General features: G+C 40.1%; 1 protein-coding gene across 1 annotated transcript in view; it reads left to right on the top strand.

Annotated features, from left to right (window-relative positions):
* Nucleotides 1-25,783, top strand: part of LOC101467831 (corticotropin-releasing factor receptor 1) — a 97,414-nt gene that overhangs the window by 51,906 nt on the left and 19,725 nt on the right. The window contains exons 6-10 of the mRNA XM_014410645.3: nt 6,440-6,546; nt 17,258-17,378; nt 18,257-18,410; nt 21,385-21,445; nt 24,721-24,793. Of these exons, the coding sequence (XP_014266131.1) occupies nt 6,440-6,546; nt 17,258-17,378; nt 18,257-18,410; nt 21,385-21,445; nt 24,721-24,793 (516 nt within the window). The remainder of the gene's footprint in view (nt 1-6,439; nt 6,547-17,257; nt 17,379-18,256; nt 18,411-21,384; nt 21,446-24,720; nt 24,794-25,783) is intronic.

Below are 25,783 nucleotides of genomic sequence, written 5' to 3'. Positions count from 1 at the left end.
CTGTCGGTAATTACTCATTATTCCTTCTGTCATGTGACCTTTAAAATGTTCCCTTTAAACGATGGGAAACAAAAAGTCTACAGTCCTTTAACCGGTGCGCACGACATCCTGCTGTGAAGGAGGGATTTTTGACATATCTTGGATTTTAACTGGTGTTTTTAATTAGTAATGATTCCTAATTGCATTGCATTCTGTAATTAGAGCACGCAGTGACGCTTTTCATAGCACTGCTGCGCTGTGCAGGCACTCTAACTGATTCAGCCACAGTTCGTAATCAGGTAGACACAGAGCACATGCTCGTTTTCATCATCAATATCGTATCAGGTTTTTTCTGCTTCTATTATTGCTGCATTTGTTTTCTTCCACCGTGAGCATTTTAATGTGAGCGCTCGCATAAAAGGGGGGATTTTACACATGATTGCACATTATTTCACTCGTATTCATCATTTCACACACAAAATAGACTGGTGCCTACTTTAGTCAGAGGCATTATCAGAGGAAAAGTAAAACATCAAAATCTTATATTTTTTCTTTTCCCTCTTGGAGCGCTCTCGGGGCTGCTGTTTATTTTTAACCTGACAGCTGCACATTAGACTTTAGTAAACTGGATCCATTTAAATATCAAAGGTTACTCTGAGTCCCACAGGCTAATCACACAGATGTGGACATGTTGAACTTTTACTGTAGTGATCTATCACACCAAAAATAAAGACAAAAATCTAGCTTTGCAGTACACCCCACAGCTCTGAGTCGTCTCCTCACAGCCTCCTGTTTTCTCGTAGCCTCGCTTGCTTTTTGATTTCTCTTTGTTTCACATTTTCAGCTGCTTTTGTTTGGAGGCTTTGATTTCCAGGTTTCCTGGGGCCCGTTCTTCGTACCTCGCTAAGTAAGTTAGCCGGATTTGACTGTTGACGATTTCGCGTGATCCTGGATCGTTCGGTTCTTCGAAGCCCATCCGGGACTTGCTGTCATAGCAACAGAGCCGTAAGCGTAAACCTGCTCGGGAGCAGGTTTACTTTATGTAAACAGGATTAGATCGCGGCCACTCAGGTATTTCTGCTTCATGTATACGAAAGCAACAGCGATATTTTACCACTGTTGTACCATAAATAAATAACATCACTGTAACTAAAGATAATGCAGCACTTGATCCTTTTATTGATTTCACACAGATACATACAGGTCATTTCCTAAAAAAGGGAAATGTACTATTAACATTCTATTACATGTATGTGATTATTACAGATGTAATTCAGATTTCAGAGTAGTAATTGCAATTTACTTCGTGTAATCAAGATGGGAGACCACGGCTATAAAAGCGAAGGTGGATTTGGGAAGCCTGTCGCAGCCATGTCCTGTCCGTATACGCGAGCCACCCATTGCGGAAGGTGCAAGATTGATAAGGAGAGTCCTCAGAATTCAGCGTATATTGCGGGACAGACAGGATCCTTTAGCTCAGCGCGACAGTGTGCTCATAGAGAGATATCGATTTTCCCGTGAGGGTATTATTTACTTAACCAACTTGTTGACGAGGGGGTGCAGGACCACCACCTGTCTTTTTTTGCTCTGCCCTTTTCTTGGTTGCTGTTATAAACAAACAAACAGATTATTCCAGGGTCTCTTTCCAAGAGACGAAAAGCAATATAAGTGATCAATATTACCATTCTGTAGAATATTCTTATATTTCACTTTTACTTGTTCCCATGTTCTAGTGGGTCCTGTTGTGGCTCTAATGTGAAAGGGGATATAATATAACATAATGTAATATAATATAATGTAATATAATATTGGATAATATAGTGTGATATGATAAATCTACCCTACCACCTACTGGTGTTGGCCAGAGGGGCCGATGGCGCGATATGGCAGCCTGGCTTCTGTCAGTCTGCCCCAGGGCAGCTGTGACAGCTACCAGTGTGTGAATGTGAGAGTGAATGAATAGTGGCATTGTAAAGCGCTTTGTGTGCCTTGAAAAGCGCTACATCAATCCACTCCATTATTATTGTTATTATTAAATTACTTACGAGTTTGATTTGTCAGCAACTTTCTGCCAGCCCTCTCTCCTTGCTTTTGCAGCCTTTGCAGTGTTCCCTTGCGTTTTAATTAGACTCTGAAACTCCTAAAATCCCTCACTCAAGAGTTCTTGCTCTGCTGCCGAAGAATACCGAGCGCTTTCGCCGACCAATCAAAGGGTTGCCGATCAATGTTTCTACTATCGATGCGTAGCCCCTGTTGGGCCACCCAGTGATCTCACATTACTTCATCCAGCTATACTAATCGTCAACAACAGGTGTGTTCGGGGAACCGGAATAGCGAGCTCAGAGTTAGCGCGATGATTTGATCTTGGATGTGTCATTTGATCTTGGATGTAGTAAGCGACGTACGAAGAACGGGCCCCAGGTCTTTGGACTTTGTGTAGTTTAGCCACTGAAAGGCTCACTTTTATTTGACTTTTTCTTGCATCTGGGTGCTCTTTTGCATTTCACGACACTTAATTTTTGGTTATTTTGTTCTGCTTTTAGTATGTTTTTATGCCCTTGGAAGTCCTGTGAGCCTTTACATGTGATACTGAGCTATACAAATAAAACTGGAACAAAATCGCTGCACTTTTTGTCCGCCTGTCCCACATACTGAGACAGTGTCCGGCATTTTGACTGGATCTAGTTTATATAAACAAACACGCGAGTCAAACAGGTGTGCTAATAAACCTTAACAGACTGAACAGCAGCTGAAATCTCATTTTTGAGAATATTAAAAAAGAAATACTCAGGAGTGCATTTCAGCCTAAGTGTCCCACACAGTCACAATCTTTGCCCCGTGTTTAGTTTCTTAGGATCTGATGAGGCTGAATGTATTAAACTTCACAAATGAAGGATTTGTTGCCTTATATCTACTGAGATTTACCAAAGGAAGTAATCGGTAACTCAGTTTAAATGGCATTGTTTCAGACTCTGTTTAACAGCTGCACACAAAGAAACAGCAGTTCTGTAACCTGGTTTAATCTGTGAGAATGAACAGCTTCTGTTTAAAGGTAGAAATCTGACTGAAAAAATGTAGCAGGGTTCGATCTGTAGTGAGGACACAGTGTGTGGACTGTAGTCGTGTGTACTAATGAGATAACTAATGACTAACAAAGGCATTCATGGTGTAACTTTGACTGCAGTGAAAATGAGTGAAACTAGTTTTTAGTTTTTCTAGTTTTATTGGCACAAAGAACATTTCTCTTCATAAAGGACCCGATATGTGGCGGCCAGATAAAATATTAAATCCATGTGACAATGAGTGAAGTAACCGCCGGCAACACAAAGCCTCAACTTCAAGACAGGTTTATTGAAGCGACTGCCAATAAGAGCGTACGGTCCTTTTGACTTAGACCTATGACAAGGTGCTGAATAATATTAGAGAGACACCGAGGCAGCCGAAGCCTGGAAGGTCTGCTAGCAACCAGCCATCAGCCACAAGTACCTAAAATATGTTTTAAAAAATTAATCTCGTTGGATGAATTTATTTTAATTCCTTTTTGCATAAAAATGATTTTTAAAAAACCTTCAAATAGAAATAAAATATGTCACTCACTCAAAAAATATTTATCCCAAAAAACTGACTTTTCCATGTACTTTCTTTGCATAAATATAATGTTAAATGTTAAATTTGATGGAATTTGGTCAAATGAAATTTACTTGACTTGTATACAGTTAGTTTAAACCAACTTATTTTCCTTAATTATTAAAAAAACTTCTTTTTTATAAAGTTCATCTGCATTTTACTCAAAATTATTGCTTCATGTTCACGAGGGCAAAGAATCCGTTTTTTCAGTGTGGATAAAGGAAACCCTTTTGATAGTGTGATAAATGGCATCAGTAGAGCCATTTGTCTTTTAAATGTCTCTGTCTCATGAGCGACCAGAGCCTCGAGCTTTCCCAAACAATTCTTATTTGTTCCTTAAAATATGCCAACTTTTAACCGCAGAGGTGGGCGCTCAGAAAAAGAACTCATATGACTTCTTCGCATGGATCATGAGTCTTGTCACCCAGTCCTAGAAATATCCCTCCAAGGATCTATCAGAAAAACATCTTACAAAAAACAATAGAGCAATTTCCAGTAAAGCAGCAGAGAGATGGCTGGCTGGCGCTTTTAGTCACAACAACATTTGTCCAGTACAGATTTAGAAGTTGAAGATTAGAGCTGTTGGACTAAAATATAGTGAATGGGACGCATGACGTTTTTCAGTGTGGATGAGGCAGGGATTAAACATGCCCACGCTTAATCTCGGCGTAGACACCAGTAGGTTACATAAATCCACTTACAGCACAGATTACTGTTGGTAGAGTGGGGGAAATCTGATCACAATGGATTTCTGAGGCACAGACAGTGGGCTTAGGCACCGATTTGCAGGAAGATGGGTCTGTGTTTGCATGAAATCTTATCACAAGGCCTCATGTGGATTCTCCATATGTGAGCGTGTGCAAAATCAAATGCTTCCCAGTATTCCTGTTTCCTAACCAGGAGTGGATCCAGTGGGGCGGCACAAGCCCCCATGAAATCTGGTTGGCCCTCCTGCAAGGCTCAGGGATTACTAGCCCCTGGACCACATCCTCTGTTTACATCTCCTGTTGGAAAGTTGGCTCCAGAAAGTATATGCACAATCACTGCTGAGGAGACATAAAACAGCAACAACAGAACAACAAAGAGATGCAGAAATGCCAAAAGGAGAGGTGTAAAATAATAAAGCCACAGTGAGATCACCGGTGCCAGAGAGGCACCAAATGAACACAAATGTGGATAAAATGAACTGCTGAGAGACACAAACACACCAAAGAAATCCACAAAATGACTGTGAAGTGAAAATAATACCACGGAGAGACTCGGAACAGCAAATAACATTTACTAAATGCAAAAGCAATTCAAAACTCCCCCCAAAATGGCACCAAAGATGTGTAACACTTCCACTAAGAGACACACAAGTACCCTGAAATTACATAAATTGAATGCAACTGTATGAGCCAGAGTGCCAGAAGATGGACACACAAGATTAGGGATGACACAAAATGACTGCAAAAGACACCAAAAGAATAAAGGTCTAAAGAACTACACAGAGACACAAAAACAAGCAGAAAATAAAAGAAAATTTAGACAAAACTATGCTAAAGTATCACAAGGATGTGTTAAATAATCCACATGAGCACACAAACAGACCAAAAAGATGTCAGCAAAGAAATGTAAAATTATTTTAAGGTTATTCAAAATGATATGAGAGACACAAACATAAATAGTCGCAATTTAAAAATACATAAAGCAGCAACAAATAGATAAATTTCTAAAAAGCCAAGCAAAATGAATATAAAGGGGAAACCGACCCAACAACATACTGAAGGGCAGCTATAAACTTCCACAAAGACACCAAAAAAAGCCAAAAGTGACAAAAACAAGATCAAAAAATAAGATTTTAGAAGAAGAAAAACTAAATGTACAGTACTTAGTAAGTAATTGGAAACTGGCACAAAAGTACCACCAAACAAAGTGCCTAAGATTGGAAAAGCACAATTTCAAAGAAAACTAGAAAGACTGCAGAAGGATTCTCAAATGTTGTGAAATATGGGCTGAGAGTGATGAGTAAACCTTCCACAAAGAGATCCAAAAGTTACATAAAAATACTCCACAAGTACCACAAAATGATCAAAAATGACTGCAAATGAACAGAAAACAGACAAAAGAGACAAAACAACAATAACGAAAATGATAGGAAAAAAGAGTTATTGCACAAAGGCTGAAGAGAGTCCAAGAATTCACAATGATTTGCAAAACTTGCACAAAAAAACTCACAAACATAAAAAAGTTTGTTTAAGAAATGTGAAAAAGAAAAGCCATAAAGAGATGCAAAATCGATACAAAACCACTTCAAAAAGATGCAAACGTACCACAAAGTTATAGACACAAAATGACAAGAAAAAGCTGCACAAATATCTGCACAAAAAGGCCACAAAGAAAAAATGCAAACAGCATAATAAACTTTGCAGTTTTGTTCATTTTTTGTGGCATTTTTGCTGCGGTAACACAGTGAGACCTGTTACATGTTTGTGTTCGTTTAGACTCATTTTTGTCTAAATCCATCCACAGCTGTAGGATATTTAGAGATATTATTCCATATTTGAATATTTACCATTATTTTTGGGGTTCGATTATTGCCAGAAATAGACAGTTTAACAATTAATTATGAACAGCTTTGCATTCAGATTTAAATTGAGCCTTGACAGCCCTGTTGGGAATGCTAACACCCACTCCTGTTTAAAATCACAGCGGGAGTCATCCGTCAAAAATCGAAAAAATAAAAGAGGATTTGTCACCCTTTGAAGTGTCCTGTCTTATCCAGAGAGAAGAAAATAAGAACTATTTCTGTGAATCAAAAGACTCATCCAGTGTTTCTCTTCTTCTTCTGCAGAAAAAAAGCAAGATGCACTACCAAATAGCCGTGATCATAAACTTCCTGGGTCACTGCATCTCCATGGTGGCGCTGCTCATAGCCTTCTTCCTCTTCTTGTGTTTGAGGTAAGTGTTGGTCTCGCTGCCACCAGTCCACTGATAATCCCCGATGTGACAGAGACGTCAGTATTTTCCAGATCCCAGTAGGTTCAAAGCGTCTCTGGTTCTTATTCAAAAACCCATTTGGTCATGGGATGAAACCTCCCCTATCTCAATCCCGCAGATGTAAAAAGGGTTTAGACGCCCGCAAAAACTAGGGCACATTTCACCCCACAATTGGGAATAATAGACCCATCTCAAAACCGGGAGAAAACAGTCTCACGGAGGCCTGCCGGGACAATCGGTGGAGGCGGAAAAGGGTTTCTCTGGCAAACCGAAATAAGCCGTGCATTAACGAGAGAAAGGTCTTAGCACCCTCGACAGCCGGGGCTGTTATCGATCGCCGAGACACCCCCGGGGAGTGAGAAAAGCGTGAAAGGGCACAGAGAGACATAATAAGTAGAAGCTCTACAGGATAGCATTTATGCACAACCTGTGTTTGTGGGCCACAGTGGCATGAATAGAGAGTGGGGGAGGAAGAAGTGTCAGGCAGCTAAAAATGGCAGGAGAAGGAGTTTGGCATTTATTACTTACCTTCTTGACTTTGTAAAGAAATTGAGAACCATTTAAAGGAAAGCTGTTTGATGGAGGGAAACGCCGAGGCTCCTGTGCACTGGTGTGGATCTGGAAGGAAGGAGAGGAGCGCAGGGTAGAGCGAGGCGTAATGTTCATTATAAAATAGTGCAATGAGCAGTTTGGCGTATTTCCTGATAATCTTACTATAAAAGACAGTTTGAAGGGATTCTTTCCACAGAAGCTCACGAGTCTCCCGCTTAATCTAACAATAATGCAGATTTATGCCGTGGACATGAAGTTTAATAAGTTCTGACTGTTTCCAAGAGCTGCATTCATAATCTCCTGTTATTTATCAGAATAGCACATTCCTCGGGTTTGTGCTGGTTATGAATTCGAGCTTCTGCTGAGTTTTTACTTTTATTCCCAACGGTTTGAAATTTAGATTATTGTTTGGATTTTTTCTCTTTTAGTTGATCTTAGGCTTCATTTCCTGTGACATCACCAGGTTTTGATGGTTATTCTAGCGATCAGTCTCAGTTTTGGATCATGTATTTCAGTTCATGTGTTGGTTTAATTTCTCGCTGTCTCTGTTTGTCCTCCAGGATTCCTTCATCTCTGTCCCCATGTTCAGTTTGTTTTGGGCCGTTTTCTTATCTCACACTTGTTAAGTGTTAGTACCCAGGTCTGTTTCATTCACCTTCGGTTACTTCTTGTTTTACTTTGATAGGGTTTTTATTAGAGATGGCACGATACCACTTTTTTATGTCCGATACCGATACCGATATCATAAATTTGGATATCTGCCGATACCGATATGAATCCGATATAGTGTGTTTTAATCAATAAAACTGTTTTTTTTAATATCTTGCTGCATTTTGTATAAGTTCATACTCAAGTTTAAAACAACAACTACACTAAAGCTATTCTGTTATACCTGTATGCAAAAAAAAATATTTCATAGTTCAGCAATACTGATCAATCTAATAAACTTAAACCTACACCATCCTCCCTATTCTGGTATTTTAAAGAGTACTTAGCATAAATATTAAGCAACCTAACTAATAGGGTTCCAACTCCCAGCAACAACAAAAATAAATAAATAAAAAATAGGGAACCACCCCTCACGCTCCACCTCATGATGCTTAATCGACGTAATCAATCTTAATTTGATGCAGTGTGAAAAAAATGCACAGAAATCAATTATTTTTCAAGAAATATTAAATAGATTCAACAGCTTTCTTCAACAAAATTGCAGACTGCACAGATGGTACCTTCCCAAAGGAAAAAGTACTATAGCTTACTAGGGTATATTAGACTTAACAGTTACTATATGCAGTAATGGACTTCTATACATTTTACATCAGATTAAAACTTTGGGTGTAAGATTCAGATAAATATTAAATAATTAAAAGCGAGACATTTTAAATGAGAATAAGAATGAAAAGTATGTCTTTGTGCCCCCTTTTCCCTGTTCATGCCCTATCGGCCCCCCTGGCTAAACTTTGCTAGATCCGCCCCTGCACAGTTACCAGCGTCAGCTACGTAGAAAAAAATCCTGGTGTAGAAAGAAATATTAAATACATTCTAACAACAGCTTATCAAGCTTAAACGTGCTGCTGTTGTTCAGCCGCTAGTTTCCTCTTTCTGGTGCAAAGTGGGCCAAAAACAAACCAGAGAGATGGACTCGCGACAGAAAAGCCGATCAGCTGATCATTAAGCAGTTTCATGATTGAAGTAGCAGCCGGAGAGCGAGAGGCAGTCGCTCGTTAAGCTTAATGCAGGAATGCTTTACAAACATTCAGAGATGGACTTACACACTTGCTTTACTTCTCTCGGGGATAACTTTGTCGGAGATGAAATGCCGGGTTGCTAGCGAAGCTCCACATGCTATCCAGACCACCGACAGGTCCCGCATGCCACAGCCGCTCTATCACGTGATGCATACTGCTCCGACGTGCTAACGTTCTGAGGCGAGTTACGGCGTGTTGCAAATTTTGTGAGGTGCTTTCGTGATATTTAATGGATCGGATTACATTTTTTTATTTTTCTCCGATATCCGATCCAGTAATTTAGGTCAGTATCGGACCGATACCGATACGTAATATCGGATCGGTCCATCTCTAGTTTTTATTTCTGCTTCCTGTTTGTCTCCCATCAGTTTTATTTATAAATCCTCAAATATCAGTAACAGTCGCTTCAAGGCGCTTTATATTGTAAGGTAAGGACCCATCAAGATTAGAGAGAAAACAACAACAATCAGACAGCCCCCTATGAGCAGGCACTCGGCGACAGTGGGTAGGAAAAAATCTCTTTTAACAGGAAGGAATCTTAGGCAGAACCAACCTCAGGGAAGGGCGGCCATGTGCACAACCGAAAGAGCGGACCAAAGACACGCTGTGAAAAAGAGCCAGAGATTAATAATCCCTGATGATTAAATGCAGGGAGCTGTATAAACACAGCCAGCAGCAACATAACTAAGGGAGGATTCAGGGACACCTGATCCAGCCCTGACTATATGCTTTATCAAAAAGGAAGGTTTTAAGCCCAATGTCAAAAGAAGACAGGGTGTTTGTCTCCTGAATCCAAACTGGGAGCTGGTTCCAGAGAAGAGGGGCCTGAAATCTGGAGGCTCCAAAGAACCAGAAGTAAACCAGCACTTTAAAGTGCTTTATTGTTGTCATGTGGTGCTTTGAGGTCATTAAGATAAGATGGGGCCTGATTGAAACCTTGTATGTGAGTTAAATTAGCTTCTTAATCTAACAGGGAGCCAATGAAGAGGAGCCAGCATGGGAGAAATATGCTCTGTCCTTCTAGTCCCTGTCATTCTCTTCACTTGTCTCATTACCCTCCTGCTGGTCCTTCCCTAATCAGCCCTCTTTGATTATCCCATCTTCCACTTCAGGCTTCCTCAAAAGTGTCTGTTATGTTTGGTTATGCTCCCTGTGCATTACCCTCCATGAGTGCCTGAATTTGATTTGGCTTTGTTTGACATTTTAGACTTCTGGAATTTGTTCAGTCCTAAGTGAAAGCCATGGGTAGTGTAGTGTAATAATCCACACAGTAAACTGTTTGATTACTAATGTCTGTTAATAAATGATTATCTTTGGATTTTGAGCTGTTGGTAAGACAAAAGAAGGAATTTTACTTATTCTGCTTAATGGGGACAAGTATGTGGCATGAACTATGCTACACACCACAGCATCTGCAGTGCCCATCCCTAGCTGAACTTTTACAACACAGGAGTCAATAAGCAACATAATCCGTGGAATAAATATACACATTAAGAAAGACTAATCTCAGAGCACAGCTGAGATATAGATCAGCGGGACAGCACAGGACGCAAGCTGCAGCATAATAAGGCCCCATTTAACAAGGCTGCACATTATTCATGACTGATCCCAATTTAAAAACAGCAAACAGGAAACTGTGTGTCCCGAAATGAGGATTTACATAATGCTGCCTTTCAATTTCCAGTAGATGTTACTGAGCCCAGAGCTTTCAGAAGAACCAGGAGGTCTCTGAGCACCTGATGAGCCTGATTATCTGAACTTTACATATTTAATTTATTAAGAACAATTTTCAATTCAGTACAATTCAATGTTATTTATACAGCACCAAATCACAGCAACAGTCACCTCAAGGCTCTTTATATTGTAAGGTAGACCCTACAATAATACCTACAAAGAAAAACCCAACAATCATATGACCCTCTATGAGCAAGCACTTTGGCGACAGTGGGAAGGAAAAACTCCCTTTTAACAGGAAGAAACCTCTGGCAGAACCAGGCTCAGGGAGGGGCGGGGCCATCTGCTGCGACCAGTTGGGGTGAGAGAAGGAAGACAGGATAAAGACATGCTGTGGAAGAGAGACAGAGATTAATAACAGATATGATTCAATGCAGAGAGTCTATTAACACATAGTGAGTGAGAAACAATCCGTTTGTCATTAGTTAAACCTTGTTCGTACCAGGTTAGACTCCCTTTTGTCAGTTGCTGCAAATCCATGATGAGAATCTCATGTTCCACCACAGCCCAGCCATGATCCATTCCACTGAGATTGGTGATTGTGGAGGCCGTCTGAATACATTAAACCCATTGTCCTGTTCAAGAAACCACCAACAACATTCAAATTCAAGCTTTGACGCTACCATCTGAATGCTGCAGCAGTGTTGCATGATGGAACGCTCAGACCAGCCCGTGCCATGTTCAGGGTCACTTAAATAACCGTTATTCCCAGTTCTGATGCTTAACTTAGCCTTCAGCGGGTCGTCGTGACCCTGTCTGCTTATCTAAATGCATTGAGTTACTGCCTTATGATTACCTGAGTAGTTCCACCAATCACTTAAAACATACACAGTTTGTTTGTTTGTTTGTTTTGTTTATTTTTAGCTGACAAACAAGGATCAGGCTGAAGTCATTAAGTAATCTGAACGAATGGAATATTTCTATCCAATTAAAATGAATGCACTTTTTCTGTGTACCTGAAAGCGAGGTGCCTTCAGGTACGCTCAAATGGACCTTGGGATAATTAGTTGACTGCAGTTTTAAATGAGGTCGTCTGTCACCTTGAACCCTAACACAAGAACGCCAGCAGCATGAAGAAGTATCAATTAATGTGTTCAATTAACCACCACCACCCGAAGGCCTCTGTCTTTAACAGATAACAGATAGTGCCTGGTCTCGTTTTTATTAAAGACACAAGCAGTTTAAGTAACGCTACACAAGCTTTAGTAGACCACAAATCAAACCATTTTAAATGAAAGCAAGCAAAACAAAAAAGCCAAAACACAACAAAGTCTAAAAATTTTAAGAGCATGTAGCAAAAATTTGGGGTAATCTTCCTCCTAAACACTCAGTCGTTCCTTTCCATCATTTATCCTGTGCTACAAACTTGCAGAGCGTACTGTTGGTGTTACTGTGATTAAGGTGGATGGAGTATTTGTTCCTGTTGTTTCTGTAGACAAAGGTCCAATAACCTCACTGTTTCTCAAATATCTGCTCCAGTGACTGGAAAATAGGAAGAGGCGAGTGTTACTGAGGAGTGTTTCTGAAGTTAAAGATGTTTTTCCGAGCAGAAATGTCAACAGCAGCTGTGGGTTGTCCAACTTTAAACTTAACAAGCAGCATGAATGGGACAAAGCAGTGACAGGAAATTGGAAGAAACGCTGCTTAATTGGCCATCATTTTAAAATGTTTGGTGCTGACCAGCACATCCAAGTATCAGGTTGTGCAGCTGATCGCTATGCAGATGGACGAGTGCAGCATTGTAGTGGATTATTTCGTGGCACAAAACACACTTTTGCACCTAATTTGGAAAAAATGTGATAAAATATGAAGAGCAAATGGTAAAAAAAAAATACAGTCATTTTAATATTTCATACACTGTAGTACCATCAGGTGGTAAAGTTGTACAGAGGTATTGACCTATCAGTCGAAACGACCACATTCCCTAATAATTCACAACTAAAGAGCAAACGTGCTCGTTGGAGCAGGCCTCAAGTGGCCATTAGAGGAACTGCAGTTTGCATACTTTGATGTTGCCTTCATTTTACAGCCTTTGAAGTTGCTGCTTATTGTGAACATCTGACCTAAATTTAACTATTAAGTGAAGACTTATGAGATCTATACTGTAATCATAATGTTCTTTAATCTGGAGCAAAAACCGGGGAGTGAGTTGGAAAACAAATAAATAATAAGGCCTGCAGGAAAGCAGTCATTGTGTTTTGCACCTAACAGCAAATAGAAAATGTAATTTGTGTTAATGTTTCAAAGGCAAAGAAGTAAAAGTCCTGCACCAGCAATAAAAGTCAGGAGGAAGAGAAGTTGGCTTTCAGATTCTCCATCAGAAAGCAGCAGCTGGATGCCAAAATCCTGAAGTTACAGCAGGTCGTACCTCCTCATACTTCATTTCCTTTTACGTGACAAAGAACACCTCCATTTCTCCCCTTCCTGGACACATTTACGCACTGATCCCTGGCAATAAAACCCCTGTTATCACACAGCATATGGCACCTCTTCAACAGAAAACATTCAGCTCCCTGATTTTAGCCGGTTGACTTGTTTATATAAAAAAAGCATGTGTTCATGTGAGTCTCAACAAACGTGACACGTCTTGCTCAAGGACCATTTGAGAGGAGTCAGTAAATAACCATCCCTGCGACGAGTGAACATCCAGCTCTACCTGCTGAGCAGCTGCTGCCCCACTTTGGTTGATGCCTATAAATACTCAGCTGTAAAAACTGTCATTTCAGTTCAGTTATTCATCCAAAACTGACCCAGAATCAGAAAGTGGAACTCATTCAGCCTCCTAAATGTTGTATCAGGTTTCTAAGAGTTATAGCTGTCACTGGTGGCGCATGTAACAGCATCATAAACCGGGTGTTTCTTATTGAAATGCACCTCAGGATTCGCACGTTTTCCCTACATGCGCGGACAAATCTATAACACCGACTCCTCGAGTTGATCTGACTGCAGTGAATCTTAGCCCAGCAGTGGAGCTCCTCACTGCAGACTGTGAGTGTGCTACATGGCATAATACTTACAGTGAAAAGCTTACTGTGCAATAATTCAGGTTAAAAAAAAAAATAGGCCACCCGGGCCACTTGGATTACCAGGGATCCATCTTCTTACTGTTCACACTGTCAAAACTGTGAACTGTGAACGCTGAGAAGCAAAGTTAAGTTTTGTGCTCCAAATATATCTGAAACTCTCAGAGAAAGCCAGAAATCGAAACTGTCCTCATTTAAGAGAGGGGCACAGCAGCGGCAAAGTCAGCAAATCTTCTAAAATGTCATCGTGATCTTACCTGCATACCAAACAGTGTCTGCAGCAGAATTACTGGGAACACAGTGGCCATGCTGAGCATAAATCCAGCACCATCTGAGCTGAGACCACATTTCTATTTTCAGCAGAAGACTGAACATCATTTCCTCTGGAGAATCTTTATTTTTCCTGGTGTGTCAAATGGATTATTACATCTGCCAAGAGGGTTATGTTCTTGTCGTCTGTCAGTCTCTCCCCCTGTTTGCAGGATTTGGGAAAACTACCCGGCAAACATTTTGACGTTGAGTACCTGCGAGATGACCATCTTTTCTCAACGCCTAGCCTCGGTGGAAAAGTAGTTCCAAAATGAAAATTGGGCCGACATCAGCGACAGAACGTCAATGACATAATGTCCGGGACAAAAAATGTGTACGATAAATGTTTTATTTAATCCTTTTATCAATAAATGGAGAAAGAACGTTAAACAAAGCTTTAAAAAAATCATGTTAGGACAGCTACCATGATAGCAACTCAAACTGGCACCCTCTGATTTTAGAGACCATTTCCTGTCAACAGAAAAGGAGGACACTGTGATTGGTCAAGGAGCCAATTCCTTTGTAGTGTTGACTGGTTATAACTTCATATTAGTAGCACTGTCACTGGCGTTTTATATTAAGATACTCAAAATCAATTGGACAAACTAACATGAATGTGAATCCTTTGCAGTGTCTGACTGTCTGAAGTCTAGCCTGTGATAAAATGCTGTTTCCTCCCTTGAGATGCTTTGCCTGCAGCTACCTTCAGTTGCTGCTTGTTTGTGGGTTCTCTTCCCTCTGTGCCTTCTGCTCTGTTTGGCTGAGATCAGGTAACTGATGTGTCCGTTGAAGAATGTCCCATTTCTTTTCCTTGGGTTGCTTTTGCAGTTTGCTTTGGATCTATTTGCACTGTGAAGGGTTGTCTGATCTAAGCAGAGAGTACAGCCCTGTGTACTTCACAATTCATTCCACTGCTTCTATCAGCAGTCATATCATCAATAAATACTAGTGACCCAGTTCTGCTGGCAGCCGTGCACGCCCATACGATGCCCTCCATGATGTGGTGTGCTTCAGATTAGGAACTGTTTCTCTCCTCGTGTCGGGAAATGCATGGAGATGAGACCTAAATGCAAACTGCAGAGTCAGACTAGAAGAAAACAAAAAGTGAATCTTTACTGTGGCCGACGTCCAAAAACACAGAAGAAACCAGCAGGGAACACCCTAGGAACTTCACAGGGCTGAAACACAGCGTGACACAACTAAAAACACAGGCTATAAATACACATGAAACAGGAGGGAAACTAAACACAGCTGAATATGATCAAGGTAAACAACAGACAGGAGGTAAAACCAGAGACAATACATGGGAGAATGTGATTAGCAAATTAAAGCTGAATGCGAGTAAACTGAATGAACGGAGGGAGACACTGAGAGATCAAACTAGCTAAAATATATACATATAAATGTAATAATCAAGCTAAGAACAAAGAAATCTTAATGAAGGAGAACCTAAAAGTCCAGAAACACCTTCTCATTTTTTCCCATCATTCTTCACCTTGTTTCATTTATATATTTATTTTTCCATAACTCTTCAGGCTCTTCTAGATGTTTTCCATTCAAAGTCTAATCTGACCTTCCTGATCTTCAGTGTAACCAGTGGTTTGCACCTTGTTCTGAAACCTCAGTAAACCTCAGTTCAGTCAAATAGTTCTGTCTAAATGCACTTCAGGTGTCGTCTGTGGCCTTTCGGGCCTTTCGGTGTTCCTCATTTTTAAGAATGCACCAGGTTTGTTGATTTGGCAGGTCCTAAGGTTTCTGCTCTGTCTCTAATAGGTTTATTTTGTGATCTCAGGCTAATGATGGAAACCTTTTTGTCCTTCATACTAAGAGTTACTTGGTTCAAGACTTGGAATCAACTCGAGCTCATTCATCTGCTTAATTTCTTACAAAATAACAACGGGAACAAGACTCAGACATGTAGCTGCTCATCAGCCGACTGATCCATTACTGTCTAAAATATGGGACTGTGTATAAAAATGGCAGTAATTTCTAAACAGAACTTGAATCACATCTTGGTTGTTTGATTTAAAATCTATTGTGGTGGCGTACAGATGCAAAGCTACAAATTTGAGTCTGCGGTTGTCGTATGATTCTGGACCTGTATGTTCAGTATCACATGAATAAAAACCCAGATCAAGTAAGATTGTAATATAAAATAATAACATTTTAAAAATTTGTGAGATTAGAAGAAAAGAAAAACAAATTTACTGTGCCTTTAACAAAGACTTGTTTGCAGGAGCATGTAGCCATTCTCTTAATTAGGTCCCATCAGGCCACACTGCCCCCACAGACAGCATGCCGAGGGCAGTGAGGTGCTTGCTGTGCTCCTGGCGTGGTGGCAACATTATAACATGATGTGGGGAAATTATCTTCTCATTTGTGGAACAACGGGATTTAAAAAACACAAAGTTATTTGATTTTTATCATCTCAAGGCTGCTTTTAAAACCTTATTTAAAATGACATTGTAATTAATCCAAACGGTGTTCGAGCTTTTTGAAGCCTGCTATGTTACTAATGGGGTAGAGCGTCTTCAGAGAGAAATAAAAAACATGATACAATTTGTACAACGTGCAATATAATAAATAAGTAAATACAATGCTGCTGGAAAATGCTGCTCATGCATCTGCTCAGTCAGCACAAAGCCAGTGAAAGTGACACCTATTAAGAATTAATGCATGCTGAAAAATAAATCACGTCACTCATGCTTGGCAGAAGAGGAAGCGGCCTTCGCCGGCTGATAATGCCGTCAGCTGGTGACAGCGAACGTGGCCGTCACTGCAGCGAGCGAGGATGGTTTGCTCAGTCGGTGCAGTCGTATGTTTCTATTTTCAAGCGCCCGCTCTGAGGCACTTGGGCAGATTTTAATTGTATCCCCGAGTGAATTTATTTACCGCATTTAAAAAAAGAAAAAAAACATCAGGCTTTCAGGGCATTACACAAACAAAAGAGTAGAGCGGGAATTAAGTCTTACTTCTTATTATATAAGTGAGGATTGATGGGAAATGTTCCTTTTGAGGCTACATCAACTCGTTATTCTTATCTATCAGCTTCATTTTCTGTGTTTCCGATATTATAATTTGTAATGTTGGAGTCACACTGTAACTGTCAAAAATAGACTCAAACTCAGCAGGAGGAGATAATTAAATCAGATATTTCCTGCCAGCTTTCACATGTTTGCTTTTAAACTACATATATATTTTTTTATCTTTCTTCTCAGAATTAAATTAAGCTCGTGACCTAACAACAAGAGAAATGTTGGAAAAGCAGCATCAGCAGTTGAGTTTTCCCTACTTCTGTTCTCACAGGAGCATCCGCTGCCTGAGAAACATCATCCACTGGAACCTCATAACCGCCTTCATCCTGAGGAACGCCACCTGGTTCATCGTCCAAATGACCATGAGCCCCGAGGTGCACGAGAGCAACGTGGTATGAGCCCATTTATGTGAGGTTTAATACAAAAAACCCCTAAACTTTGGTTTTAAAGTAAAGGAGATTTTTAACAGTATTTTTAATGCCTTAAAAACAAAATGAGATGAGCCAAATATATTTATTGGGTGAAATGTTCCTTCAGCGCCAGAACTCTCTAGCTTAGTTTGACTTAATCCCATAAACAGTCCTGCTGATGGAAGAAGAACATATGTATTAATCCAGGTGTGAAACTAATGCCGGTAGACCTCTGTGTGTCAGCCTGTGTAGGAAAATTATGTTTTTACTCTTTTTATTCAATTCAGTTGAGTCCAATCTCACTGATACATCACCAACAACAAGCACTACAACAGTCACCTGTTATATTGTCGGGTAAAGGTCCTACGATATTAGAGAGAAAACCCCACCAACAACAATCAAACGACCCTGTGAACAAGCACTTGGTGACACCAGGAAGGAAAAACTCCCTTTTAACAGGAAGAAGCCTCTGGCAGAACCAGGCTGGACCATGTAAATAATGGATATAAAGTCTATATGTTACAGTTAGATTGAAATATTTTTGTTTACTGAATTAAATTATTTGTTGGACATAACAAAAAAGAAACAAATTAATTCATTAAGGTATAAAAGTATGTCTTCCATAATAAGTTTAAGCTTGATTAGTTGAAATTGTTCTCAGAATGTAGAAATATTTACATTTTTGCCTTTAATTTGTCAGGTGAAAGTAAGACTAGAACAAGAGCAAGTACGAAGCCATGGATAACAGCTTGTAGATATGGCAGTTTTTAGAAGTATTATCAGTTTGTCTTGGCTGAATTTAATTCAGTAACTACACATTTAAGTCTGCTTAAATGCAGATAATTGTTTTCATTTTGCAGATATGGTGTCGCCTTGTAACCGCCTCCTTCAACTATTTCCACTCCACCAACTTCTTTTGGATGTTTGGAGAGGGCTGCTACCTCCACACCGCCATCGTCCTCACCTACTCCACCGACAAGCTCCGCAAGTGGATGTTCATCTGCATCGGCTGGTGTAAGCAGCCTTACTGCTTTTATCTTGAATTATCTGCAAAACACTTCTACAGTTATCAGTTAATATTTAACAAGGACATTTTGGGAAAATGGGAAACATTTACCAAAATTCTCTCTGATTAAATTGGCTCATAGTTACCAGATCAGTTCAGTAGATTTTTGGACCACTAAGAGTCTTTTTTTCTTTGCTTAAATAACCACTTAATGACAAATCTAAGAGCTTTTTAACAAATCTTATCTACTTACCAAACTAAGCCTAATCATCATTGACTAAAAACAAGTTACAATAAATCAGGATGGTGCAGCAGCTTGTAAATGGCTTAAAAGGTGATGGTGGTGTAAAATCCAGTTTTAAAGGGCTGCATTGCAGGCTCAGTGTCGTACTCCAGTCATCTGACGCACACAAAAATATATGAAAACAGCTTTTTTTACTAGTTCAGGCATATTAAAATATGTATAAACAGACAAAGCAAGGGAAAAACAAACAAATATCTGACCCCAGCTGACGCACGCAAGGATGCAAATATGATGAAACTCTGAAAGAACTAATACATTCACACACCATCAAGTGGCATTTTATTAGCAGTACATCAGTACTGGATTGAAGCCACACTCATGCATACTTTGAGAAAGATGGAGCGGAATTTTTTACAAAGCAAACCAACTGGTTTAATAACAGCAGTTTAGATAAATCTCATTAAGTGGAACATCAAACACTTCTTAATAGAGTGATAGAAAGGCTTAATACAAGTGTAACTAACAAAATTGTAGCAGTTCAAAATAAAACAGCAAAAGAAACCTGATGTAACCCTACTTATGGTTTATTAGCAAGAATGACCAAATTCCCACTAGGCCAGTATCAGATAATCTAGGACTGACAGGAGCCCAAGGTATAAGCATCAATAAGGAAGGACCACACCAAGGTAAACAGTGCACAGCTTGTTATATTTGACACAGCAGCTGCAAATAAATGTACTTGAAACAATAAAATACAAAATAGTTCCCCCCTAAAAATAAACTAAATAAAAGTGTGCGCATACAGCTTTCTCTGAGTCAAATGTATGAATGAATAATGTTGGATAACTGATGGATGTTTGGGGCTGTTCAGTTTGTTTAACTGTTGTCCTACCACACGCCGGTGAAGGAAGCTTCAATGGGAACGAAGCTCTGCCTTCAATAAAACCTCAGCAAATCCTACCCACTTTTGGGTTCCACTTAACTGGAACTGTGGAATCACTGCTCCTCGATGGAGGTTTGCTTCAGACTGCGTTCGTCTGTCCAGTCATCCTTTGACCAGATAACAAGAAACCTGACGTTGAACAGGGTGAAATTCGGAACAACCAAAAAAGCTGCAGCAGACTCCGTTGCAACTCCTAGCGATTCGGCTTCGGTAACATTAGTATGCCGAGCACATGGCACTGTATGAACAGGAATGAAAAGGCAACAAATCATCTGATTTGTTCACTTCTTCCTTTAACCCAAAAAAAGAAATGACTAAATCGTTTACATCATACACCCAAAAATTACTTTCTACTGCTCTTTTTTTCTAGCTGGGCTACACCGACATCATGACAATACAGATAAAAGATGGTGGCTAGCTTGGTTTGAGAGCCTGTATAACCTCTAAAGGTTCATCTAGCTTATTCTTCCACTGTCAGAGCTAACGCACAGAAAGACACAACCATTCAGTTAGAATCACCAATTAACCTATCCACAATAACTGCATGTCTGTACTGTTCGAGGATGGTGGAGTACCCTGCACACAAAGTCAAACCCAGGACCTTGTTGCTGTGAGGCAACAGTAAAGTAGTTTTTCCAGCATTAAACTAACCTCTTCTGGTCCTAATTTAAAACTTAAAGTCAAGAAAGTAGGTTTAATTTTCCTACTAATCTCTCAGAAAGAATTCCCAAAATGTCAAGCTAAGGACACTAAATGCTTTAGGGTTAGATTCACTTTGACTAATGGGAGTGTGTTGGCCCAGTCACACAGGCCTACAAATATATCGAAACTCCGCCAACCTGCCAGCCACTAGAAAAAAAGCCTGTAGGCCCGTGTGACTAAAACCTTATCAAAGAGATATCTCAGAGTCCAACTATGAACTTCAGAGCTGTGAGTTTCATCTCAAAAGACGTAGCTGAACATCAGATGCTGTTTTATCAAACAGCAGGAGGCAGTTGACTTGATGGAGATCTCAGGATTTTGTGCGGCAGCTGGAAAATGCCTTGATGTGCAGTTCACTGTCAGCCTGTTTCACATTGTCAAACTAAACTTTGAGTTGTTGAGATTAGGTGTATTGTCTAGCTGGATTACATTTCCCTCCGGGGATGATGTGAAGGCTCGGTGTGAAGGACAGACCGCAGCACATTTCATCAAAATAAATAAGGTCAGATTTTCTGTGCTTCGCTATATGTTGGATCACTGGCTTCGGGAGGACATCATTGCTTTCCACAAGTCAGGAGGTGGACAAGAGGAGAACACTGCAAGAAAAATGTAATTTATCAAGTAATCTGGAGCTGTGAGGGGAGAATTTCCTGCTGATGACAGTAAATTTCCCGCAGCGTGGAAATATTCCAGAGATTTGACTTAAATGTGTGACTCGTTGGCTCGTAGGGTCTTGACGCTCCTGTTAGTATCATTTAAAAGTGAGTGATGGCTGTTTTTTCTGCTTTATTAAGCTTTTATAAGTCGGTAAATCATGAGATCACGCCGCATTATCGTCAGCCAGAGTCCAGCTTTTTATTCATTCACAAAGAAACATTCAGATGGTGACAAGTCTTGGCTTGCATCTGTGGATCACGGCACACAGACAACAATTGCTCCTGACAGAGCTTGGCAGTCACTGGTGCTGTGCTTTAAAAAAAAAAGAAAAGGATTTCATATTCCAGCATGAAATCCCTGGAGTGATATTTTGTGATTTGAATAGCAGAGAAAGATGAAAGAACCACCTGTCATTTTGTGTTTTTTTGCCTTACAGGTATACCATTCCCGATAATCGTGGCATGGGCCATCGGGAAGCTCTACTACGACAATGAGAAGTAAGCCTCTTTTCAAGATATTCAACAAGGAACTTTTTATTCTATCCGGGTAATAAAAGGACAAGGGCAAAGCGTTACATTAGGGAGATGAATGTCTATTAATAATCAGCCGTAATCACATTTGCATTGTACAATATTCTTAATTACACTCTAGCCCTGCCAGCATTTCATTGGGAGTGCTTGCTCTCTTTTCACACCTATTAGTGAGGTGAAAATTGATTCGGCAATTTAGAAACGGGCGCTGAATAACTGGAAAAGTCGGTTGATACGCTAGATTTCTCTAATTGTCACCAAATGCAATTAAAAGGCCAAAACCAGATTCTCCAAAGTCCTAAATCTGACTCCCCTGTGCTTCTGAGCTCTGCTGTGGTCCAGAAACTGTTAAAAACTGTGAGTGACATATTCCTTCATTACCACGAGCATACGCTGTAGTTTATTTTGATTCAGTCCCCCCACACAAACCATCCTGCTGCCAGAAATATAAAAATCGCTAGAGTAGTGAATGCATCGGAATCAATTTAATGGCCAAGTCTGATGACACATTCAAGAAATTTGGTTCCAGCTCCCATCAGCAGCAGAGAAAGTGTCTGCAGAGGGAAACGTACACAAAGATAAGTAAAAAGTATACGCAACTGCATTAATGAGATTTTCCTGACAGCGAGTTGTCTATCGAAACATTAAGACTGCACAGACAGCTCATTTACACAGCTCATTTAAACCGAATAAAGTTTTATCCCACTGACCAGTGCAAGACCGTGGGTGTGATTGAACAGTCAAATATTCACACCATTTCTATGTTTTACAGAAAGCAGTGTTTCCCTCAGAAGTGATATTTGGGTTCCAAGGACCTCGTTAGCTTGCTTGGCACCATATTAGTGTTACTTAACACTTCCCAGTAAATGATGCAGTCAGGCTGAAGGTTGTTGACGTCTCCGGTCTAGCTGATGTCTTGAAACTGACTGTGAAGAATGAACGCAGACTTCAGAGGCACTCTTGATGAAACAGAAGACAAGCTGTTTATTTGGATGATAAAAACTCCAACGTGAATCCAAAACAGACCCAAAACAAAGTCCAAGATACAAAGTAATAACATCCAGGCAGCACAGCACATTACAACTAGGTCTAAGTGAAACACGAGGTACATATACACACAGACGAACGCGCTGTGTGCTGATGAGGAGTGGAAACAGCTGGGGACCAAGAAACAGGTGAAGCTAATCAATGGTAACGAAAAGACAGAGGTCAAGAGACTACCGCGATAAAGCAGGAAGTGTTTTCACACAGAAGCACACATAAACTTGACACAGAAAGATCCAAGACTAGAAAGGTTACAAAAAACTCTATAAGCTTGCCTTAAACAGAAAACTAATGTAAAACACTGAAACAGAGAACTAAAGGCTAACGATACAGTTCACTCTAACCTTAACCAGAAGTTTTCAGGGTTACAGAGCTTGTTCACTTCTTACTGGGTTACAGCGTCATGCTGCATAACTACTCACTACTCAGAGAAGATACAACAAAGCATTTTGCATGGAGAGAATTTAAACCTTTTGGATTTCTCTGACAAGCATATATAGAAGACAATAGAATCTAGTCTGCAAGTTTCCTTGCAGAGAACCCAGAACTGGCCTTGATGCATTCATCAAGGTGTGAGTATTAGATAAACAGCACTTAGCTGTAGAAAGGAAGTGCTTGCGTGAATGAGACATGTTGCATAAAGCACTTTGAATACTCAAAAGTACTATACAATATAAGAACCAACCCTTTTACCTCAAGAATTACAGAAGAAGGCTAAAGTTATACTATCTATTATACTCCATGAAAAGATCTAAACAACACATAATTTAATGGAAGTCACCATTGTAATTCAAGTCTAACTCTAAGCCTTTAAAAGTCATTTTGCAAGCTTTTCTTTCCTTCTTTTAGTTTGTGACTTGTGGTCTTATAGTTGTTAAACGCCATCGTGTGAGCGCTTACACTGCTTTGCAGTTTTTAGGTTGAGACTAACATGCACAGTTTGAAGATATCCTCAGTATCATACAGTACAGGGCTCAGCTGAGCAGCAAAACACACAATCCAAATAAGCAAAGCTCAAGGAAAGCAACAACCAAACAAAATGACAACAAAAAGAACCCAGGCTGCAAAGACCTGACAGCTGAAGGAGGGAACGCAAACCTCCCAGATACACGAGGCAGCAATCAGCTAAACAAACCCCGACAACACGGAAGCAAAATATGACACGTGAACAAATGAAAGTGCTCCGTGAAAAGAAAACAACAAATCAAATGAAGGCCAGTGATATACACAGATACAAAACCATGTCGACGGTATGAGGAGAGAGGGAACAAATGCAACCAAATTCAAAAGAAATACAGCAAGACACTAAGTTAATCCATTCCTCTACAAACTGATTGAAATCCTCCAGAAAAAGATTACCATTGATTTAACTCTTAGGCCTAAATCTTTGCCGATGATGAAACACAATCCCTCAGATAGAGACATGGGATTTTTCGTGGTAGGGGTGGGGGATACAGTTTTTTATTTGTGTGTGCTATTGTGCTTTTCCTTTCTTGAATGCCACAAATTTGGAGAACTTTTATTTAAAACTCATTATCAGTGAGGACTCAGACATCAGAGGGTTAATTATCGAAACAGAGTCACTCTGTGGTTCTTTCATTTTTAAGGGGTCAGTTTGTGCTCAAGGAGCATTTTTCGTAATTCATCAATGAACACAGACTTACTGGAGCCCCTGTTTACGCACGAATATCAGTATATTAAGAGTAGAGACTGTACAAACAAGGGTGTGGCACAGGTAGTGGAAGAGTGCTGTTTGTATTATTACACAGATAAAAATAGTCCCCAACAAATGCTCGGTTTAATCCTGTTTGAGTACAATTTGATGAAAACCGCAGGGGCCAGCTGCCACCAGCTGCCTTATTCCCTCTTGATTCATTTCAAGAAAATTACATAAGATCCTTTCTTCTGTTCTCACGAGGCTGGCAGATGTTTTCATTTATATTAAGGCAGAAGCCCTTAAATGTTACTTGTTTTAAAGGGTTAAAGTCCTGAGAGTATTTCCCACCTCTGGCTAAAATAATCTGGCTATAACTCATATTTTGGGTGAATCACTGACTGGAAAACACATGTTTAAACCCCTTGAGCACACATTGGGAAATGAATGCCAACACATACCGAAGGGGAGGAGATGAGTGACAATATAAATGGACCTGCTCGTTAGAACAAACCATGACTGATTGCTTTTGCTGACATTTCAGGTGCTGGTTTGGGAAGCGAGCTGGCGTGTACACCGACTACATCTATCAAGGTCCCATGATTCTGGTTTTAGTGGTAAGAGTCTCTTTTTTTGCCCTTCAGTAGTAGCATGTGCTTCAGAACCTGCTCGACATAATTTGCAGGTACAATTAGTCCTCATTATGTCTTGGAAATGCCTGACAGGCGTGAAAAGTTGGAAAGTTGAACACATATTTCAATGATAAATGAGCCGGCCCGACGTTAGCTCTATCAAGATTAACGTTTAACTTGACAACCTCTGGGACTCATTTTGGACTTCAGGCATAAAAACATGAATAAAGTCCAAATATATGTTCAGTCTTGAAGGAATTATCTCTTACACTAGGCTATTTCCACCCCCTGGGGTGGGTGCCTTTCATCACAAATCAGCTTTTGCAAATCTGTCTTGTCACTTGAACTGAAAATATCTCTCATCTGCATCCAGTTTGCCGTCAAATCACAGCTGAGATTAATCTTCATTCTAAACTGTATGTCAGCTCCAAGAAAGACTTCTCCTTCAGCATTCGGATATGTGTTTTTGTGACTCACCCTCGCCCTGCCAGCCGTCCCTTGTGATTCTGAGCCCTTCAGCGGGGCTCATGTGAAAGGTCCTCGAGATTTTACAGAATAGCTGGGGACTCGTGTGAGCTTTGCTCAGCTCTCATCTGGACTAACCCTCTCCTGTCTGAGCATCCAAAATACTGTCCTCAGTCCCCTGTTGCAATGTAGATAAGTAGAATCGATCCAGTGCTGTGCTTAAATGTAAGAATTAGAGGAGTACGCTTTTTCTATTTTGTAATTTTACACAGAGGAACATGTTGCACTTTTACTCTACCACAATCACCTTTACAGATATGTCCTAATATAAATGCATTGTTTTTCATCAACATGTATTGATATCATTTGAATATACAAAATATTAGAATAGAGATCGGATTCAAAAGACAGATCCAGCTCAAACTGGTTATCGGTACTTCTGTAGAAGATGAGAGAGGGAGTTTTGACTGGCCAAGTTAATCTCTGAAGTATCTAGTACTCTGATGATGA

Source organism: Maylandia zebra, linkage group LG8 (genome assembly GCF_041146795.1).
Source record: "Maylandia zebra isolate NMK-2024a linkage group LG8, Mzebra_GT3a, whole genome shotgun sequence".
Classification (NCBI taxonomy): Eukaryota; Metazoa; Chordata; class Actinopteri; order Cichliformes; family Cichlidae; genus Maylandia; species Maylandia zebra.
The sequence above is the reverse complement of the archived record's forward strand: the minus strand, read 5'-3'. Positions and strand labels throughout refer to the sequence as shown.